Consider the following 19,241-nt stretch of genomic DNA (forward strand, 5'->3'; position numbering starts at 1 on the left):
GAAGGAATAATCTCAAATCTATGGAAACTAGTCCAGGAATTGGCCGCCCTAGCTAAAGTGTGAGCAACCGAATTCACTTGTCTCCTAATAAACTTAACTTCAAAGTTCACACATGATAACATAACAAGAATAATTTCATTAACGATTGAAAGAAACTCTGAATTGCCTCGCCGTTTGGTACGAATAGCATCAACCAACACTTGAGAGTCACTTTCAAACTGGACGCTTTCAAAACCTCTATTCTTAGCTTCATTCATAGCTTGCAATAGTGCCCATGCTTCACCCTCCTCTGTTGATAAAGTCATTTGTTGCCACTGCGTAATTCCAGCCATAAACGCACCAGAATTATTACGAAAACAAGCACCCATTGCGGTCCTACCTTTACCGACAAAAAATGCTGCATCTACATTGCACTTTAACCATCCTATGCGAGGCTTTTCCCACCGAATGGTGCTGGCAAGCGGGACATCATGATCATCGTTACCTCGCAATTTATGGACGGCAATCCACTCGTTCCACTGCTCAAACGCAGTCCGGCCAACTTGGATTGGGCTTCTACCATTATCGTTCCAAATTTTGTCATTCCGGTTATGCCATATACTCCATAACAACATAGCCACTCTACCTATAATAGCGTAATCCTCATTCCGACACAAGGCAAACATTCTATCTGCCGCACTACCTTGCTGACAAGCTGCGGAACCCAAGACAGCTGATAGTCCAGCTGCTTGCCAACTAGATTGAGCAGAAGCGCAGGTGAAAAAAGCGTGTACATCATCTTCTACCTCATCTTCACATAATGGACAATGAACATCACAATCAACATGGCGTTCTAATAACCGACGCCTCGTTGGAATACATCCCCTACATAACCGCCAAAGAAGATGACGCGCTTTATGTGGAGCATGAGCATTTAGACACATTTGTATTGGTATATTATTTGCTTATACAAGCTCTAATCGTGTCTCAGTGTTGTTCATTCTTGAATTCTTTGATGATGGTTTAGATAGGTTCAATGAATTTTAGATTGACTCTGATACCATCTTAAAATTTGAGATTTGAGTTAGGGCTAACTAAACCTCACAAAATTGACTTGCAATGTGAGAGATGTGTCACACTTATACACACTTTTTCAAGCCACATTTCATCCAATGTGGGGCTTTTAGTACACATACCATTCATCTATGATAATGACCGACATCACGTTCTTTCAGGAACTTTAGGATAATCTCATTCTAAATGCTCTAAGGTTCTAGAATAATTTGAGAGTACAGTCAAATGTATATAACAAGATGTTATCATCAACATGGTTGCAAGCTATTTGGAATTTCTAATGACTGCATAATTATCCACATCTTAGGGATGAAAAATTCAGTTAGTCTAAGTGATGGCCTGAAAAATCATCTGAACTTCAATTTATGCATCGGATCCTAATGATTGTCGTGTTAAAGACAATCATCATAATGTATTGTAACATTTCCTATAATTTTCAACTTTTGGCGATTCTGAAACAGGACTTGAGGGAATACAAGACCAATCAGTCAAAATCAAGTTCTACTCCAGAAGAAACGGGCAATCCATCCCACTGTCTAATCTGTAGGGGGAGCAATAGTTGTCAAACAGTTATTTCAAGAATAAAACTGATGAATAGTTTGATTGGAAAAGGAAAACCGCAAGAAGCTGTGACCATCTTCTATAATTTGACCGAAGAAGGGCATAGGCCTACTCTTATAACATACAACACTTGTGGCTGCCCTAACACGTCTAAAGCATTTCAAGTCTATTCCTTCACTTCTTTCTAAAGTTGAGGAGAATGGAATGAAGCCAGATTCTATACTTTTCAACGCCATGATCAATGCTTTTTGTGATTCTATACTTTATGAAGTTTTAACAAACAAGGTATATTGTTTTGTCTCTTAAAACTCACTTGATAACTCATTCAATCTATGTATTTACTTTCTCGCAGACTACGACGGTCAATGCCCAATACTGAAGAAGTAATTCTTAGTCATTGCACAAAGTTGTGTGAAGTTTACTCTTCTAGTTTCCTGTGCAAGCTCAAATGTTTATGGTTAAATGGTTGTATTGTATTAGCCTTATGAGTGTTGAAAGAAGGTTCACCCTCATTATTTCCCAGTCTCAATGAGCTTTGTTGGTTAGAAGATCTCTCTTACTGGGAATCCCTCATTAGCTTTCTAAGAAGACTTTACCTCATTGGTTAATTGCTTTGGAGGAGAAGTTTCTCTGAAATCAAGGAGGCTATGGAAAGTTTAGTGGTGCTCGCTCATCTTACCGGAAACATCAATCAAGGAACTACCGTCATCCTCACCATTTGGTCAACCTTGAAGAGTTCAGCTTGTTCAAGGTCTTGATATCATTAACTGGAGGATTTGAACTCACTTTTCTGTGCAACATGAGTCACATTCATACTAATCAGATTAACCTCTGTTGGTTGATTTTCTTTTCACCTTACCCCCTTCCTTCCACTAAAATAAACTGTTCTGATCAATTTGTTTGAATGAAAAAAATGTGAGACTTCATAATCACATACTTATATTTCACATCTATATTGAATAAAATAAATACAATGACACTTACTTATAAACTTTTGATTTCATTAGCTGTAACAATCAACTGTGTGGATCGCCTATACGGTATGATAGACAAAAAATCAGAACTTGATTCATATCATAAAGTTACTTAAGATTTTGATAAGCTGCTAATTTAGGAAATCCACAAGTACTATGGTCTCAAAATATAACACAGGATGCCAATTGTCTTACACATGATTAAAGTTTAAAGATGATTTTGTTTCTCATTCTCACTAAAAGGTGATTCAATTTATGCAGACTTAGACAAAATACTATCACATATATACCGATAATAATAATTTAAGAAAATAAAATGATTGAATGTAACTACATATGTACGTGTCTTAGGTATCAATTCATTTTAATATTGGACGCACCTTCAATCTGAAGTGTCGGTACTATATAGTTTTGTATATTTCAATAGGTGAATTGGATACTCATGATTCATTAGAATCTAAAAAACACCTCAATCTCAAAGTGTAAAGAGTACTTAAATATTACATATTTACAAAGGTATTTATAGGTTGCCAATGAGATCTTTACATTGGCTTCACAATTTAAACTCTTACTTTGTAAGGTGTGACTCAAATGCTGGACCAAGTTTAGTTGCTATTAAATGATAATTTTGTAAGTGGTGGTGTCTCGGGTTATCTCTTATTCGTGTGTGAATTTTATGTAGTATTTATCTTTTCTTCTACGAGCAACACCCACAATATCAGCCAACAACACAAGACTGAGCTGAGGAGGACAGCTATTCCAAATCTTCAAAGTATCATTAGATGAAGCTCCAGTCTTCGCAAGCCAATCGGCACATTCGTTACCCTCTCTAAGAGTACGATGAAAGGAGGCATTCCAATCCGCCCGGTGGAGATGACGAATTTGTTGGATAAGAGGTGCGTAAGGATGAAGTTGAGAAGTTCTATGACAAGCAAAATTAACTGCTAGAGTGGAATCTGATTCAATGATAATATTTCTGAATCCTTCAGCTTGAGCAATCTTGAGACCATTTAAAATTGCATGTAGTTCAGCACATAAGGAAGTAGAGATTCCAATAAAACTAGAGAATCCAAGCAACCAATTGCCATTACTATCACGCAAGACGCCGCCAAAGCCCGATCTTCCAGGATTATTGAAAGAGCTTCCATCCACATTAACCTTAATAGTGCCTTCAATAGGGGGAGTCCAAGTGATTGCGCGCATCGGTTTCTTTAAGAAAATAGCTATATAAGAATGAATTTTATTAAGAGATTGCCAGATAACCCAAAACAAGTGACAATAAACATAATCCCATTAGAAGATGTACCATGTTCAACAAATCAATCATGGAATTGTGTTATGGTCATAAAATTTCCTGTGGAGAAGGGAACAACATCCCAAATTGCCACAGAAAAAGGATAATCTCTAAACAAATGAATCAAACTCTCCTCAGGTGCATGACACATTTTACAAGTGGAGTCGGAAGTCAAATGACGTCTAAGGCAGAAGGCATTAGTGGGAAGACTCTCATGCAATATAAGCTAGCAAAAGTGTTTAATATTCTCTGGTATCTTCATCTTGCATAACCAGTTCCACCCATGATGATGAGTTAGGGAAGGGGGTGGAACATAATGTTGAAAGAGCCAATGATAACTAGACTTGGCAGAATAAGGTCCAAATATGAGAATATCTGGTGAGTCGTTGTCAATAAAGATGCTCTGAATATGCAACTTGAGATTGTTGGGGATTTGTGTAGTTAAAGAGTTAAACAACCAATTACCCTGATCATAGATATCCTTCAAAAAAAGGTGAGACTCACTGATATGGACGTATGGAACACCATTACAAAGACAACCATAATCAAGCCAATTATCATACCAAAGAGACAAATCACCTTTACCGATCCTAAATTTAAAACCTGGTTTGAGGACCTCAACCGCTTTAACAATAGAGTTCCACACACAAGAAGCCCCTTAACAATGTCATTGTAGTCTATATAATTACCAACACAGACAAACCTAATATTGATGATGTGGGGATTAGATTACCAATTCAATGTTGATAATGTGGAAGACTAGGTTGGTGTCTGAAATTGTATCATTGTATCAACCTAGTCTTCCACATTATCAATATTACAAAATGATCTTAAGCCTCATAATGATAATCTAGTTCATCTTTCTATCTGAACCCTGTGCATCTTTGACATTAACATTTAAATTTAATTTCAAATTCATCCCTAAAATTACCAATTCAATGTCATTGTAGTCTATATAATTACCAACACAGACAAACCTAATATTGATGATGTGGGGATTAGATTGATACAATAACAATACTACAATTTCAATACCAAATTGGGTATTCCTTTTCCTTTGTCAATTTTGAACATTGGCCAATACAAAATAGTAAAAATACAAATCATCATATCTTATGCCTATTTCTTCCATATAAACAACCAAATAGTATCATGATTGCAAGCATGAAGTTCATACCAAATTGTGATGAGTGAAATGGAAGGTGTGGTTCATGTGATGTGACGAGGAGGAAATTGACCTTTTTTGAGAAAGGATAGAGAGTATTCAGCAGCATCAATTAGGTCAGCAATGTTATGCAAAGAACGTTCATCAGAACCCACCCAAAACATTGAACGCACCTTCGTTTTCTTTGCAATTCTTGCAGCGAAGGTCAGTGGCAACGAAGGAGAATTCAGGCTTCGCAGTATCTCACGATATAATGACAAAACTCGACCCCTGTTCCTTTGCAAATCCTCTGCTGTTGCCCATATCAAACCCCTAGCCATTCTGCAACACACCAACACATAGTTCACATAAAATTAGATAGAAATTAAAAATACACAAGTCAAATTAATATTAAAAATATTGAACCTGAGTTTCTGAAAGTGAATCCCAAGTTTATGAAGGAATTTATCAATGGAGTCCGTAGGTTTTAAATTGTGAGCCCAAACAATGTTCTAAAAATCAAATCATAAATCAAACGAGTCCTTTACGTTGCCTAGGTACGGTACCGGTATCCGACACGGGGTACGACATTTAAAAAAAATTAATGTATGTGTATGAACATAAATTAAGGTACGAGTATGTACCCGTTACTGGCAGAAGCGGGATGGCACTCTATTATGTATGTGTTCACTTCTTTTTCACCAGGTTTCATTCGATTTGTTGTGGATTGGATGATGGAAAAACCCGGTACTGGTACTCTCCCTCAAATGGAGTACCCGTGCATCATAACCTATAAGCTAAATTTTTGGCATTGCTAAACAAAGCCATAATCAAGGTATTCATTCGTATAGAATGACCTCACTGCATTGGTAACTGCTCACTTAACAACAATTACAAACAACACTAACATAATAACAATAAACCACTCGGGTTGGTTGGCTTGAAACCTGAGAGTGTGCTCCTCCTTAAGGTCTCAGGCTTCATTATCTCATTTGAGTGAACTAATTTAGTTTCTTAAAAAAAAAAAAAAAAACTAACATAATAACAACAATTACAAACAGTAATGAAATCACGGCAGTAGAAGAAACAAGAAAAAGGAAAACCTTTCTAACTCTTTGTTTGTAGCAACCGCCGGCCTTGCTCCCTACTCCGCCTGTGTTTTCCGAACACTGCGTTTTCAGATTTCTGTCTGATACATACAATACAATACGTATTGATAAAGCAATAGCAGCTGGCTGGATTTTTCCAGATGGGCCTCTTTAAAAAATTGGATTGGGCTTCAGATTATAATCTCATCAATCATCATAATCACTCAATTCACCCCCTATATGCTCAAAATACACTACCGAGTTGTGGTTTAGTGAAGGACAAAAAAAATATTGTTTTTGTCCAATTTCTTACTACATAATTTATCTAGTCTCATGATCAGTTTCTAAATCAAATAGGATACAACAAAAGTTGTGTAGTTTAATTCCTTATTTTTTAGCGGATCAAATACACCCTTAATTTATTAATCATAGTAGTTATTATCACATAAGTACAATTTAGAAGATAAAATGGTGGCCGGGACATTTGACAAGCTAAAGTGTGGGTTCAAATTTGTATGAGTTTCACTACTAGGTTCTTTTGGCCTCCATATTTTAAAAAATAAATAAAATTTTAGTTCCCATTTTTAAATTCTCTCTCTTTTTTTCTTTTTTTTTTCTTCAGGTTGGAAATCACAGGTACTTCAAACACTCTTTCTCTTCAGGTAAAATCACTACATCCTGTAAAGCCTAACATTCTTATTTTTTATGTCAAGGTTTTGACTTTTGAATAGTTGTTGTTATAAATGAATCTCATACCAATGATTGAATTAGTATTGGCATATATTGATTTTTTCTGCTTTTCCATGGCTGCAATTTCTTGATTTTGTTTGTTAAAGTTTGACTTCAATAAATTGTGTGCATCATTGTCCTTGTTTGTGAGTATAACTCAGCTGGTAGAGACATTGCGATATGCAGTGGATAGGGTTCGAACCCGGGATTCCCTACTTATTCACCTTAAGGGTGAAATTCTAGCCTAGCTACTTGACAAAATCATTACGTTCTGTAAAGTCATATTCTCATTTTTATGACAAGGTTTTGACTTTTAAAATAATTCTTATAAATGAATCTTTATTAGTTTTGTGCATAGAATTGTAAAACCAGTGATTTATTATTGATCTTGTCAATCCAGTTAACTTTTCTTTTACCTTGTGTTTAACTTTCTGTATCGATTGTTTTGGACAAACAGATAACAGGTGATCATTTGCTTTCAGGGATTTCAAATTCTTTTGGATTTTGTTCAGGCAACTGTGTCATTTTCTTAGTTCATGCCCTGATCCCTGATTGTTAAGCTTGTCTGCACTTCATGGAGAACATCGAGTCATCATGGAGGCTGCTCATTTCATTCAGCTCGTCCGTGAAGAGCTTCTATGCAGCCACCTTTTTTTTTCATGGCAAAGGAGCGAAGTATGTCGGATCGATTGTTAGGAATTAGGATCCCACAAATCCTAACATTCAAATATTAGGGAAACATAACAATTTGAATTCGCCAATATGTTTATTGATTTTTCAGAGTTTTTGTACACAAATGAGCTACTCTCCCTTCAACTATAGCACTCTCTGGTTCACAACTTTCACAAAATAATTTCATAACTTTCTAAATAATAGATTTTGTTCAGCTTGTGTTTGGTTTAATAAAAAGTTGACAACTCATTGGTTGTTGTCAAGGTTCTTGTTCTCCAAACAACTGAAGCTCCGCGCATATTCTTTGCTTCTAATAGTTTTGACAACTCATTTAAAGGCGCAAAGTTTGGTTTGTTCTGCTTTTCTTTTATGCAAAACTTTGAGATTCAACTCTGACTTACTATAGAGTTTGAAGTGAAGTATTAAACATTAAGGCCCCGTTTGGATTAACTTATTTTTGAGCTTATGCAAACGACTTATGCAATTTTTATGTATTATTATAAGATTTTCAAGGTAGTTTATGATAAAACAACTTATAAAAATAAAATTTTCACTAGTGTGAACTCATAAAATAACATAAAACCTAATTTATATTGCATAAGCTGTTTGCATAAGCTAAAAAATAAACTAATCCAAACGGGGCCTAAAAATGGTTCTATACATCATTTGAGACAGGACACATCATGTATGTTTGATTCAAAAAAAGGACACATCATGTAGGTTCAAGCTCTGAAAAGCTGTAATGGATTTGCAGCTTATACACCCTAAAAAGGTTACAACTTACAAAGTAGTTTTTGTTAGAAAGTGGAAACCAGTGGCTAATTGAACATCTTGCTACAAAATTTTCAACTGTCTGAGCAAAAACTAATATAGAATTGGGAACCAAAATTACTGATGGAACAACGTTCAGGTGGACACCCTTCAACTTAAATCACTCTTTGCAAACATTGTTTGCACTGGCAGAAGAACTTACTGAAGAAGATGGTTCAGAACATGCCTTGAGGACGGCTTCGTTCTTCAAAAAAGAAAAACATACCATAACATTAGCCATTGACAGTCACAATTACTGTTCTATCTTTGGAAACAAAGAATGCATCAACAAAAATAAGTGACTATAGATGAAATGAAAAAAGAAAAGAAAAGGTGTGCAGCTGGGCCTGGGAATCATTTGGAAACAATATGAAATGTCTGTTATGTTCCTGACAATGTAGATGTGACTGTTGAAATAGATGTAATGGCTCATCAAATACCTAAACATTTTCTCTAGGTATGATGAACCTATTTAATTAATAAAAAGAAATGCTGAGCCAATATAACAAATAATCAGAAGAAACTAAATTAGCAAGGTGATAATTGTGTTGGGGAGAGGTGTTATTCTAATACCTGCCACACACGGAGAAGACGCTTCTTGGCATTGGCTTTACGGGTGGTGGTGAGCTTGATTCTCTTCCAAACAAGTCCTCCAGAATCATGCTTCTTCACTACCTCCATCACCCGCGTCCCCCAAAATGCACCACCCATCTATTTTATTTTACCTACAAAACAAACACAAACAGATTCAATTAAGATTTCATTTGACACAGGCATCACCTTATTTCTTACACTGACAGAAACTTGCAGCAGTCTGTGGTTAAACACTTAAACTGTTGGTATATATATAAAGATATTCAGCAAAAATACATATTCTTCATAAGTTTGTAACACTAGAAACTACACATAACATTCATAAATTAGTAAAATGAAGGACTACACATAAAAACAATACAATATAATGAAATCTACACGACTGACAAATGAAAATCAGACCCCAAACATGTCAAACAAGTCATGATTAAGAAAAGAAAGTCAGTCATGTGGGTTGGCTCGTTACAGTTTATGTTCTATTATATTTTTGTTCCTTCACTATTTGGCAAGATCCGCCAGTTTCTATCTCAAGGAGGTAGTTATTGGATTACAATCGTAATCCCTGTGGTTGGACAGACGTAGCGAACAAATATATTTGTACAAAGCGAAGGTAAACAGTGAGTTCTTCAAACCAAACCATAAACAGTGTTAAACCTATCAGAATCTTAATCAGCTGTACTAAATGAATGTCTAATTCTGAACATACTATAATAACGATACTTATTTATATATACATGATTATAAGTCATACTACATAATAATGCTTCTCATCTGATGTGTCTGCCAAGTTTCTAGGGCGTGACTAAACCCAATAGAACTTATCTACCAGTACTAGTGTATGCTATCGACCTACCGGTGTAAGTGGCGCCGCACTTACCTGCCTCCTACCTTAACTATTCCTCTTATTAGAGGGTAAAGTAACCTGCCTCACATTTATATCTAATACTGATTCTTTTTTATACTTCCAAATTATCCAGTTAATTAAATTAGTGATTTATTTATGATTAAAACTAATCCTTCTGATAATATTTTTAATTTCTATATAATTTTATGTGAACAACTATGTGTTGGTATGTTGCAGAATGGCTAAGGGTTTGAATATGTTAACATAAAGAACATAATTACAATTATTGAACAGTGGAACATGTCAATTTGATAACAAATTTGCTAACAACATAAATTTAAATAGAACGGACAGAGGAACAGAGGATTAAAGAACTTACACGAGCAGAACAACGAGATCAAGAGCAGAAGAGGAACGTCACCACCGACAACGACGGAAGGAGGAGGAAGTAGAACAGAACAGAAGGAGTCTGTGAGTAAGTGAAATTTGGGACGGAATAAATTCGAGAATTACTTTTGCACACCACCGGTTATCAGCGCGCCGCGTTTCCCATTTTACCCCTCCGCTACTTTAGCGGAAGTTATAAAATGAGAAATTTTGAAGAAAAACACTCTGTTAGGATTTTTATAACGTTCGCTCGCTACTTAAGTAACTGACGTTAATATAACTGACGTTATAAAAATTTTGGTAGGGTGTTTTTTTCTCCAAAATCTCATTTTTATAACACCCGCTACTTAAGTAACCGACGTTATAAAAATGAGATTTTTGAGAAAAAAAAAAAACACCCTCCTATGTATAATCCTCCGCTACTTAAGTTAAGTAGCGGACAAAAATATATTGATAATTTCGTAAGGCGCGCCCAGGGTCAGAAAAGTAAACCTCAATAAATTCTCTTGTGGGCTTAATATTAGATTGGCTCAAATAAGTAAAAATATTAGCCAAGTTTGACAATTAGCATGTTAGGCGACAAGCCAATCGAGTAACTCATGAGTTAACTCGGGCAACACGTATTTTAGCGGGTTACCAAGTTTATAATTTGTCCTCCCAAAAATTCCAAAATTGCGAGTTAAAATCCGGTGGTAGTAAACTCTGATAATGATTCTAAATTGAAGGAAACATTTTTTTTGGGGCGTGTGGGGGTGGAGAAGATATTAAATTATGCCAAAGGGGTTGCATTAGCTCTCAAAGGAAGCATATAGAGGGCATTTGGGGAATGTTGTAGCAAGCACAAACCCTGGACAGTTGTGGTTTCTCTGCTGACATTGGAATGTTGTTCTATATCAGAAGGAAGAATTTTGATGCATGAGGAAATTTATCAAGTTTTGAAAAAGAACAAGGTATTGTGATGCATGATCTAATACAAGAAATGGAACATTGAAATTGTTCGTCAAGTCAACAATGTGTCAATGCTCCTAGTAAACGTAGTCGATTGTGGAAGCATGAAGAAATTTATCAATGCTCTCTTGTCCATCAAATCTCATGTATTTATTTACTATATATATTGCAGACTACAATGACCTGCAAGCTCAAATGTTTATGGTTAAATGGTTGTGTTAGCCTTAGGAGTTTACACATTCCTTGCAATATTCTCCAGAAAACTCATGGAGAATATCGAGTCATCATTGGAGGCTGATCATTTTATTTCAGACCTGATTGCGCTTAGTTTATTGTTAACTGTGGTTTGATGATTACTAATTTGAAGACCTAAAAATTGTACTATTTTATTAAAACTCCATGGAGCTATTCGCCGGTAAGTTCGAAGTATGGTGGAAATATAAAATGAATCGACCATTCAGACTTCATTCCATATACCACTTTTGAATCAAGGTTACCAATTGTTTTTGACTGATTTTCTATAAATTGATAATTTCCTTCACTTTATGAAGAACACAAATGATTACTCAGGCTAGCTCATTTTAGGCTAAGTCCGTGATTTAACATAGTGAAGTGAAGGCAAGACATGTAATTCACTGTTAATTTATTGCTTGATACAAACTGGTCATTCACCTTCACAGTGTGCTCGTTCGCAAAGAGCTCCAATATTGCAGCCACCCATATTTTATTTTTCGATGGCAAGGAGCGAAGTATGTCGGACCAATTGTTGGATCCCACAAATCATTACCTTCAAATATTATTTAGGGAAACATAATAGTAATTTGACAGTAAGTTTATTGATTTTTCAAAGTTTGGTACACAAATGAGCTATTCTCTTCTCAAATAGAGCATTATCTAGTTCATAACTTTCACAAAATCATTTCATAACTTTCTAAATAATAGGTTTTGTTCAGCTTGTGTTTGGTTGCCTGAAGCTCCGCACATATGTTACTGATTGGTTCTTTGCTTCTAATAATCTTGACAACTCACTTCTGAGACAAAAATGGTTCTATACATCATTTGAGACAAAAATCTTCAGTTCAAAGAAAAGCTAATTGAACTAACATTTATGAGAATCCTATGGAGTTTAGCTTACTAAGTTGCTATGAGTTCTTCATGGATTTGCTAGGATTCTAGGTGTATCTACTATCTACTACTGATCAGGATTAACTAATCTCCGTCAGGAAACCTGTTGGGCATACAAGCTCGATTTTCCTCTCCCAACTTGATTTTCTCCATACAAAAAGTGAGTTCTCTACTGCCAACCCAGTTCTCAATGGTCATTTTAGGTAAAAAATTTGTAATTTTAAAATGGTGAAGGCAAGACACACAACTCAGTGTTAATATATATGTGATTTGTGGCTTGACACCAACTGATTATTGAGAATAAAAATTGAGACCGATTTAATTCCTAAAAGATGAAAATTATTGAGTTGAACCTCTAAAATCTTAAATGATGATCAATTATATCAGTTGATTAGAGATAAATTCTTAATATATTTGGCCTAAATTTAAGTCAAATACATTATGACTTTTGGACTTTGATTATATTTTAAGTCCACTAAACTTAGAATTTAGTTGGATATCCGATAGATAAAATTCATTTAAAATAAAAATATTAAGTTATATTGTATTTTAAAATAGTTAATATAAAAATAAGTTTATCCCAAACTCACCTCTCTCTTATGAAACAAGTGAGTGGCTCTCTGTAATGTAACTCTGTTGTGTAGATATTTTGGGTGGTAGTATTGTAGTAGACTACTAGTATTTCTACTGTACCCCGTATGTATGATGTTACTGATCCAAAGTCAAAGTCAAAGTGAAGAAGAAGAATAAACATGCCAAAGCCAAGGGCAAACAAGACCTTAGAATAATTTTGTTGCAACAATGTTGGGATCAACTTCTTCTTGTACTGCAATTTCCATGTCTTGTTCTCCAACTACGAAGCATGATGTGTTCCTCAGCTTCAGAGGAGAGGATACACGTGACAACTTCATCAGTCATCTTTATGCTGAACTGGGCAGGAAAAAGGTTGAAACCTTCATTGATTACAGACTCATCAGAGGCGATGAGATTTCTCCGGCACTCTACAAAGCAATTGAAGAATCAATGATTTATGTTGTCATTTTGTCCGAGAACTACGCTTCTTCCACATGGTGTTTGGATGAACTCACAAAGATACTTGAATGCAGAGAGAAATATGGAAGGGATGTCATACCTGTATTCTATAAGGTGGATCCATCAAATGTTAGGCATCAGAGAGAGAGTTATGCAGAAGCTTTTGTTAAGCATCAACGTCGATTTAAGGACGATCAACTGGATTCATGGAAGAAAGCTCTAAACCAAGTAGCCGGACTCTCTGGCTGGGATTCACAAGTAACCAGGTCAGTGAGGTCACTATTATTTTTAGTAACTTCTTTAGGTTCGTTTTTATAGGTTTAAGACTAATGCTTTGCATTTTTCAATTTTTTTATTATGTGCCAGACCAGAACACAAACTTATTGAAGATATTGTGAAAGATATTTTAAGAAAATTGCAATTGAATTGTTCTTTCGTAAGTGATTATCAAGGAATAATGGTTGGGATTGACAAACATATTGAACAAATACAATCATTGTTGCACGTCGACTCAAAGGAAGTTCGAATTGTAGGAATTTGGGGTATGGGAGGAATAGGAAAAACAACAATTGCTACTGCAATATATCAAAAACTGGCCACTCAATTCAGTTCCAGCAGCATCATCTTAAATGTCCAACAAGAAATGGAGAGATTTGGACTACACCATATACGAAGCAAATACATGTCAGAGCTTATAGGGGAAAACAACAGATTGTCTGGATTAAGTCTTTCTCTCCTTGTTCTTGATGATGTGAACAATTCGAGTCAGCTTAAAGATTTAATTGGAAGGCGTAGTAACTTTGGGCCAGGTAGTAGAATCATTGTGACTAGTAGAGACATGCAGGTATTAAAGAATGTTGATGCTGATGGAATATATGAAGTCAAGGAGATGAATTTTCATGAATCTCTACGACTGTTCTGTTTAAATGCCTTTAAACAAAACTATCCCGTAGATGATTATGCGGACTTATCAGAGAAGATATTAAATTACGCTAAAGGGGTTCCGTTAGCTCTTAAAGTTTTGGGATTTTTGCTGTGCGGTCGAACAAAGGAAGCATGGGAAAGTCAATTACAAAAGCTGGATAAGCTTCCCGAGAATGACATCTTCAAAGTGTTGAAATTAAGTTATGAAGGGCTTGACGAAGAACAGAAGGATATATTTCTTGACATGGCTTGTTTCTATAGAGGGCATTTGGAGAATGTTGTGGCACAAACTCTGGATAGTTGTGGTTTTTCTGCTCATATTGGAATGCATGTTCTCAAAGATAGGTGCCTTATTTCTATATCAGAAGGAAGAATTGTGATGCACGATCTAATACAAGAAATGGGACATGAAATTGTTCGTAAACAATGTGTCAATGATCCTGGAAAACGTAGTCGACTATGGAAGCCTGAGGAAATTTATCAAGTTTTCAAAAAGAACAAGGTATGCTCTCTTGTCCATCAAAGCTCACTCGATAAACCATTCAATCAATCCCATGTATTTACTATATTGCAGACTACACTTTGTTCCAACCACATTTTTTGTTTTCTAATGTCGCTAATTCATCGCGTATACTTTTAGGGGACGGATGCAATCCAGTGTATATTCCTGGAATTATGCATGATAGAAAAGATTCAACTACATGCTAAAACTTTCAGAAAAATGGATAATCTTAGAATGATGCAGTTCTATAATCCTCATGGTTGTTCAAAAGGCTCAAATGTGGTCCTTCCTGCATTTTTTAATAGTCTTCCGGATGATTTAAAATTTCTTCGTTGGGATGACTTTCCTAAAAAATCTTTGCCACTAGACTTTTGCCCCAAAAATCTAGTTAAACTTTATATGCCCGGTAGCCATCTTGAACTACTTTGGCAGCGAGATAAGGTAATCAACGCTTTATGTTATGTTCCATTGCATGTGTTTTTATAATTAAATCTTCACAGTAAATATGTATACAAACTAATAATATAACAATCATTTTTATTTTATTCCAGGAATTACCAAATTTGAAAACACTTGACCTTCGTCGTTCTCTGAACCTGATTCAAATACCAGATCTCGCTCTATGCCCAAATATTGAAGAAGTGTTTCTTAGTCATTGCCCAAAGTTGGGTGAAGTTTATTCTTCTAGTTTCCTCTACAAGCTCAAATCTTTATGGTTTGATGGTTGTGTTAGCATTAGGAGTATACACATTCCTAGCAGTATTCTCCAGAGAACTTCTGGATTAATAGTGCTCAATGGTTGTCACAATCTTGAGATGTTTTCAGTCAGTAATGCAAAAATGGGGGTTCAGCTACATGGTTGTTCAACCAGTATGTTCAGAAACATTGTTCCTGTGGCAAAACAAAGTGGCAAGCGTTTAAGGTCCTTTTCTTCGAAATGCTCCCTCGAAGATAGTTTTGGGCATCATCTTAAACAAAATAAAGCCTCAGTTACTCTTGACCCCCTGGATTATGTTGAGTTAAACAAAGAACCAGAGGATAATATACAATTACTAAACTTAACATTGTTGAGAGAAGGTTCACCCTCATCATTTCCAAGTCTAAATGAGCTTTGTTGGTTAGATCTCTCCAACTGTGAATCCCTCTCGAGCCTTCCAATATGCCTTTTTAAGTTGAAATTTCTGAGAAGACTTTACCTCAGTTGTTGCTTGAATTTGGAGAAGTTTCCTGAAATCGAGGAGGCCATGGAAAGTTTAGTGGTGCTCATCTTAAACGAAACATCAATCATGGAACTACCTTCATCCTTGAACCGTTTGGTCAACCTTGAAGAGTTGAGCTTGTACAATTGCCAGAAGCTTGAGACTATTCCATTTTCCATTGGAAGTCTATGCAAACTCAACAAGTTAAACCTTACCTGTTGTGAATCACTTGAAACTTTTCCGGTCACCATTTTCAAATTGAAGTTGACAAAACTTGATTTGCATGGTTGCTCAATGCTGAAGACCTTTCCAGAAATCTTGGAGCCTGCAGAAACTTTCGTTCACATTAACTTAACGAAAACAGCAATTAAGGAACTGCCTTCTTCTTTGGATTATTTGGTTGGACTCCAAACCTTGTGCCTGAAGTTATGCACTGAGCTTGTGTCACTTCCAAACAGCATTGTTAATCTAAACCATCTATCTGAGCTTGATTGTTCTGGTTGTTGCAGTATTGTGAACCTTCCTGAGAGCATAGCTCATCTCTCAAGTTTGAAATCACTTAATTTAAGTGATTGCAATAGGCTTGAATGTATCCCACAACTTCCACCATCTTTAAACAAGTTGTTGGCATATGATTGCCCATTTGTTGGAAGAATGATTCCAAATTCAAGGTTGGAACTCCCATCAAATCCCAAAGAGGGCATATTTGAATTTCATTTCACCAATAGTCAAGAACTGGACGGAAGTGCTCATAGTAATATTGGAGCCGAAGCATGGCTTAGGATCACTGAAGTTGTATACCGGGATGTGTTCTTCTGTTTTCCTGGAAGTGCAGTTCCTCGTTGGTTCTCTTATCGTTCTGAAGGATGTTCAGTGTCTGTGAACAATGATTCTAAAAAATGGTGCAGTGATAATATCCTCATTGGTTTTGCTTTGTGTGTTGCTTTGGGATGTGTGGATATGGATGATACAATAACAAGTAGTTGTAGCTTTAGATACACATTAACATTTGAATATGATGGTTGCACGCACATTCTTGACAACAACAAAAATATACATAACAGCTTCTATTGGAAGGGTCGAGATAGGTTATTCGTCCAAGATCACACACTCATATGGACATATCACTTGGACTTTGCAACCATTGACAACAGGCTCTTTGATGCCCACAACTTCACTTTTGAGATCAGCAAACATCATCTCTCATATTCTAAATCAAGTGTCATGGTGAAAGAGTGTGGAATATGCCCTCTATTTGAAAATCTGATTTTAAAATAACATCGGAGAACCGAGAGGGAGCAAAGCTGCATAATAATCAAGTTTTGTTTGGAAACAATCAAGATGTGTGGCTCCAGGTATATGCAACATGTCCTTTGGTTATAAATTTGCCAACCACCAATACTTTTCATTTTCATGGAGAAAACTGAGTCATCATTGAGGCTGCTACTTTTATTTCAAACCATGGTTTATAAATGTTGTAGTAGTTTAGTGTTAACTGCGGTTTCACAGTTACTAATTTGAACACCTATGGCTCGAAATCTCCAAGTTTTAATTTATTGAGTTGTTGAATGGAACACAAAGAAAGCATCAGAAGACGTCCTTTTCAGATTTATTTTTCCTTTTTCTAAATGTAAATGTATATATTATGATTATGAAGTATGACTCTATAATTCTTACAAATTTTTTTAAGTAAAATTCAGTTCCATTTATGTTTCTTTTATCCATCCTTAACCAATGTTTTAAAATCCAAACCGGGGGTTGAACCGGTGTGACCTTCGGGTCATGGTTCAACTGGCCGGACCAGTTAAACTGCTTTTAAGCCGGTTGAACCGAATACTAAATAAATAAATAATACACCAATGCTGGAACATATGGTTATTTAGCACCTCATTATGCTTTATATGCACAATTAACTGATAAAAGTGATGTTTATAATTTTGGCATTGTGATACTTTGAAGTAATGAGTGGTAGAAAAGTAATTGATATCGATATTCGTAGTTTGCCTTGTAGACCTGTTCCACTTGGTCATGAATCTTTTCAATCTTCTCTTTTGAATGGTATGAATCTTCTTCAAGTATTAGCACAATCAGTAGAAATTGGAAAATCAGTTTGATTTGTTTGTGCAGCCGTGAAGCACGGACAAAGACATGGACACCGGACACGACACGGACACTGACACGCCGACACCGATAAAAATTTGAAAAAATGACATAATTTAGTGTAATCGTAAGGGTCGGTGTCGGACACCGACACGTGTCCGATACGAACACGCCTAATCTAAGGAGTGTCGGTGCTTCCTAGGTAATTGATAAACATCACTTTTCTCTTCTTTTTTTGTCCCAAATTATAAGGAAGAAAGTCATTTTCAAGAATGTTTTTTCCTTATTCTCATAAAATTAAATACAAATTGCATTTAATTTTATCTCTCCCCTTTTCTCAATAAACAACAACCAATAAAAATTGCTTTTACATATTCCTATGCAACTTATTCCAAGGAAAACTCATAAAAACATATTTCAAATTCTCATGTTTTACTTTTTCTTAATAAGCGTGATTTTTTTATTTTCCCTTATAATTTGGGACGGAGGGAATATATTTGTAGAAACTAAACATATATTTAAACTTTCTTTGGGATTTACTTTGAGATTTGTCTTAACTATGGACAGCAGTCAAGATCCATCTCACCTTCTTAACTTTTAGGAGAACACTTAATCTATGTTTCGTAAGTCCAATAAGTTAGCTTATAGTTAAATGGACTAGCTTAAAGCTTATTTGATAAAAATGGATATGTTTGGTAACAAGCTTATCTAATTAGTTTATAGCGTTTTTTGAGATGCTAATTCAAGTAGCTTTTTACATTTTATTCCATATTTACTCTTATTATTTTCATTTATTTATTTATTTATAAGTTATAATAGCTATCCATTAACCATATACTTTTATGTCATTTTATAATTATAACGATTAAATTTGTCAAACACTTTTAAGGGCTCGTTTGGATTAGCTTATTTTTTAGCTTATGCAAATAAATAAATTTTTATGTATTAATTATAAGTTTGTCAATGTAGTTTTTGATAAAATGACTTATAAAATTACAATTTTCATCGGTGGGAACTTATAAAATAGCATGAAATCTAATTTATATTGCATAAGCTTAAAAATAAGCTAATCCAAACGGACTCTAATTTTATTCTCCTAGCTTTTCAGCAATAAGCTAGCGGCTATCACCTAGCTTATAGCTTAATTTTACAAAAATAAAGATGGAGGGAATATGAAAATACAATGTTGATGTCGACTTTAAAAAAGAAAAGAAAAATAAACATTTAACTAAGCAAGGAACATTGACTCAACAAATCTAAC

General features: G+C 35.3%; 2 protein-coding genes and 2 long non-coding RNA genes across 4 annotated transcripts; 1 reads left to right on the plus strand and 3 right to left on the minus strand.

The window, feature by feature from the left end:
• Positions 1-1,388: 1,388 nt before the first annotated feature.
• Positions 1,389-2,639, minus strand: LOC123918422. The gene is made up of 2 exons (XR_006812777.1): positions 2,599-2,639; positions 1,389-2,501 (listed from the first exon to the last, which is right to left on the minus strand). It is a non-coding gene; the product is annotated as an uncharacterized LOC123918422 (long non-coding RNA).
• Positions 2,640-4,860: 2,221 nt separating this feature from the next.
• Positions 4,861-5,980, minus strand: LOC123918421. The gene is made up of 2 exons (XM_045970473.1): positions 5,671-5,980; positions 4,861-5,368 (listed from the first exon to the last, which is right to left on the minus strand). The coding sequence occupies exons 1-2, from the start codon at positions 5,736-5,738 to the stop codon at positions 5,092-5,094; spliced, it is 345 nt and encodes a 114-aa protein (XP_045826429.1). The 5' UTR covers positions 5,739-5,980; the 3' UTR covers positions 4,861-5,091.
• A 2,252-nt stretch (positions 5,981-8,232) lies between these two features.
• On the minus strand, positions 8,233-10,296 carry LOC123918423. Its single transcript, XR_006812778.1, has 3 exons — positions 10,143-10,296; positions 8,899-9,050; positions 8,233-8,530 (listed from the first exon to the last, which is right to left on the minus strand). It is a non-coding gene; the product is annotated as an uncharacterized LOC123918423 (long non-coding RNA).
• A 2,526-nt stretch (positions 10,297-12,822) lies between these two features.
• LOC123918424 (disease resistance protein RPV1-like) lies at positions 12,823-17,759 on the plus strand. The gene is made up of 4 exons (XM_045970475.1): positions 12,823-13,521; positions 13,622-14,681; positions 14,820-15,122; positions 15,233-17,759. Exons 1-4 carry the CDS (start codon positions 13,025-13,027, stop codon positions 17,156-17,158), a joined length of 3,786 nt encoding a protein of 1,261 aa, XP_045826431.1. The 5' UTR covers positions 12,823-13,024; the 3' UTR covers positions 17,159-17,759.
• Positions 17,760-19,241: the final 1,482 nt, after the last annotated feature.

This window comes from Trifolium pratense, linkage group LG3 (assembly GCF_020283565.1).
Source record: "Trifolium pratense cultivar HEN17-A07 linkage group LG3, ARS_RC_1.1, whole genome shotgun sequence".
NCBI classification, from domain to species: domain Eukaryota; kingdom Viridiplantae; phylum Streptophyta; class Magnoliopsida; order Fabales; family Fabaceae; genus Trifolium; species Trifolium pratense.

What these genes read in the sequence shown, in the direction of transcription:
- LOC123918424 (XM_045970475.1), top strand. Translation starts at nt 13,025, where the DNA reads ATGTTGGGATCAACTTCTTCTTGTACTGCAATTTCCATGTCTTGTTCT. An exon ending in TGGGATTCACAAGTAACCAG is followed by an intron (nt 13,522 to 13,621) that starts GTCAGTGAGGTC and finishes ATTATGTGCCAG; the next exon opens with ACCAGAACACAAACTTATTG. An exon ending in TACTTTGGCAGCGAGATAAG is followed by an intron (nt 15,123 to 15,232) that starts GTAATCAACGCT and finishes ATTTTATTCCAG; the next exon opens with GAATTACCAAATTTGAAAAC.
- LOC123918421 (XM_045970473.1), bottom strand. Translation starts at nt 5,738, where the DNA reads ATGAAACCTGGTGAAAAAGAAGTGAACACATACATAATAGAGTGCCAT. An exon ending in CCCGCTTCTGCCAGTAACGG is followed by an intron (nt 5,369 to 5,670) that starts GTACATACTCGT and finishes GGTGTGTTGCAG; the next exon opens with AATGGCTAGGGGTTTGATAT.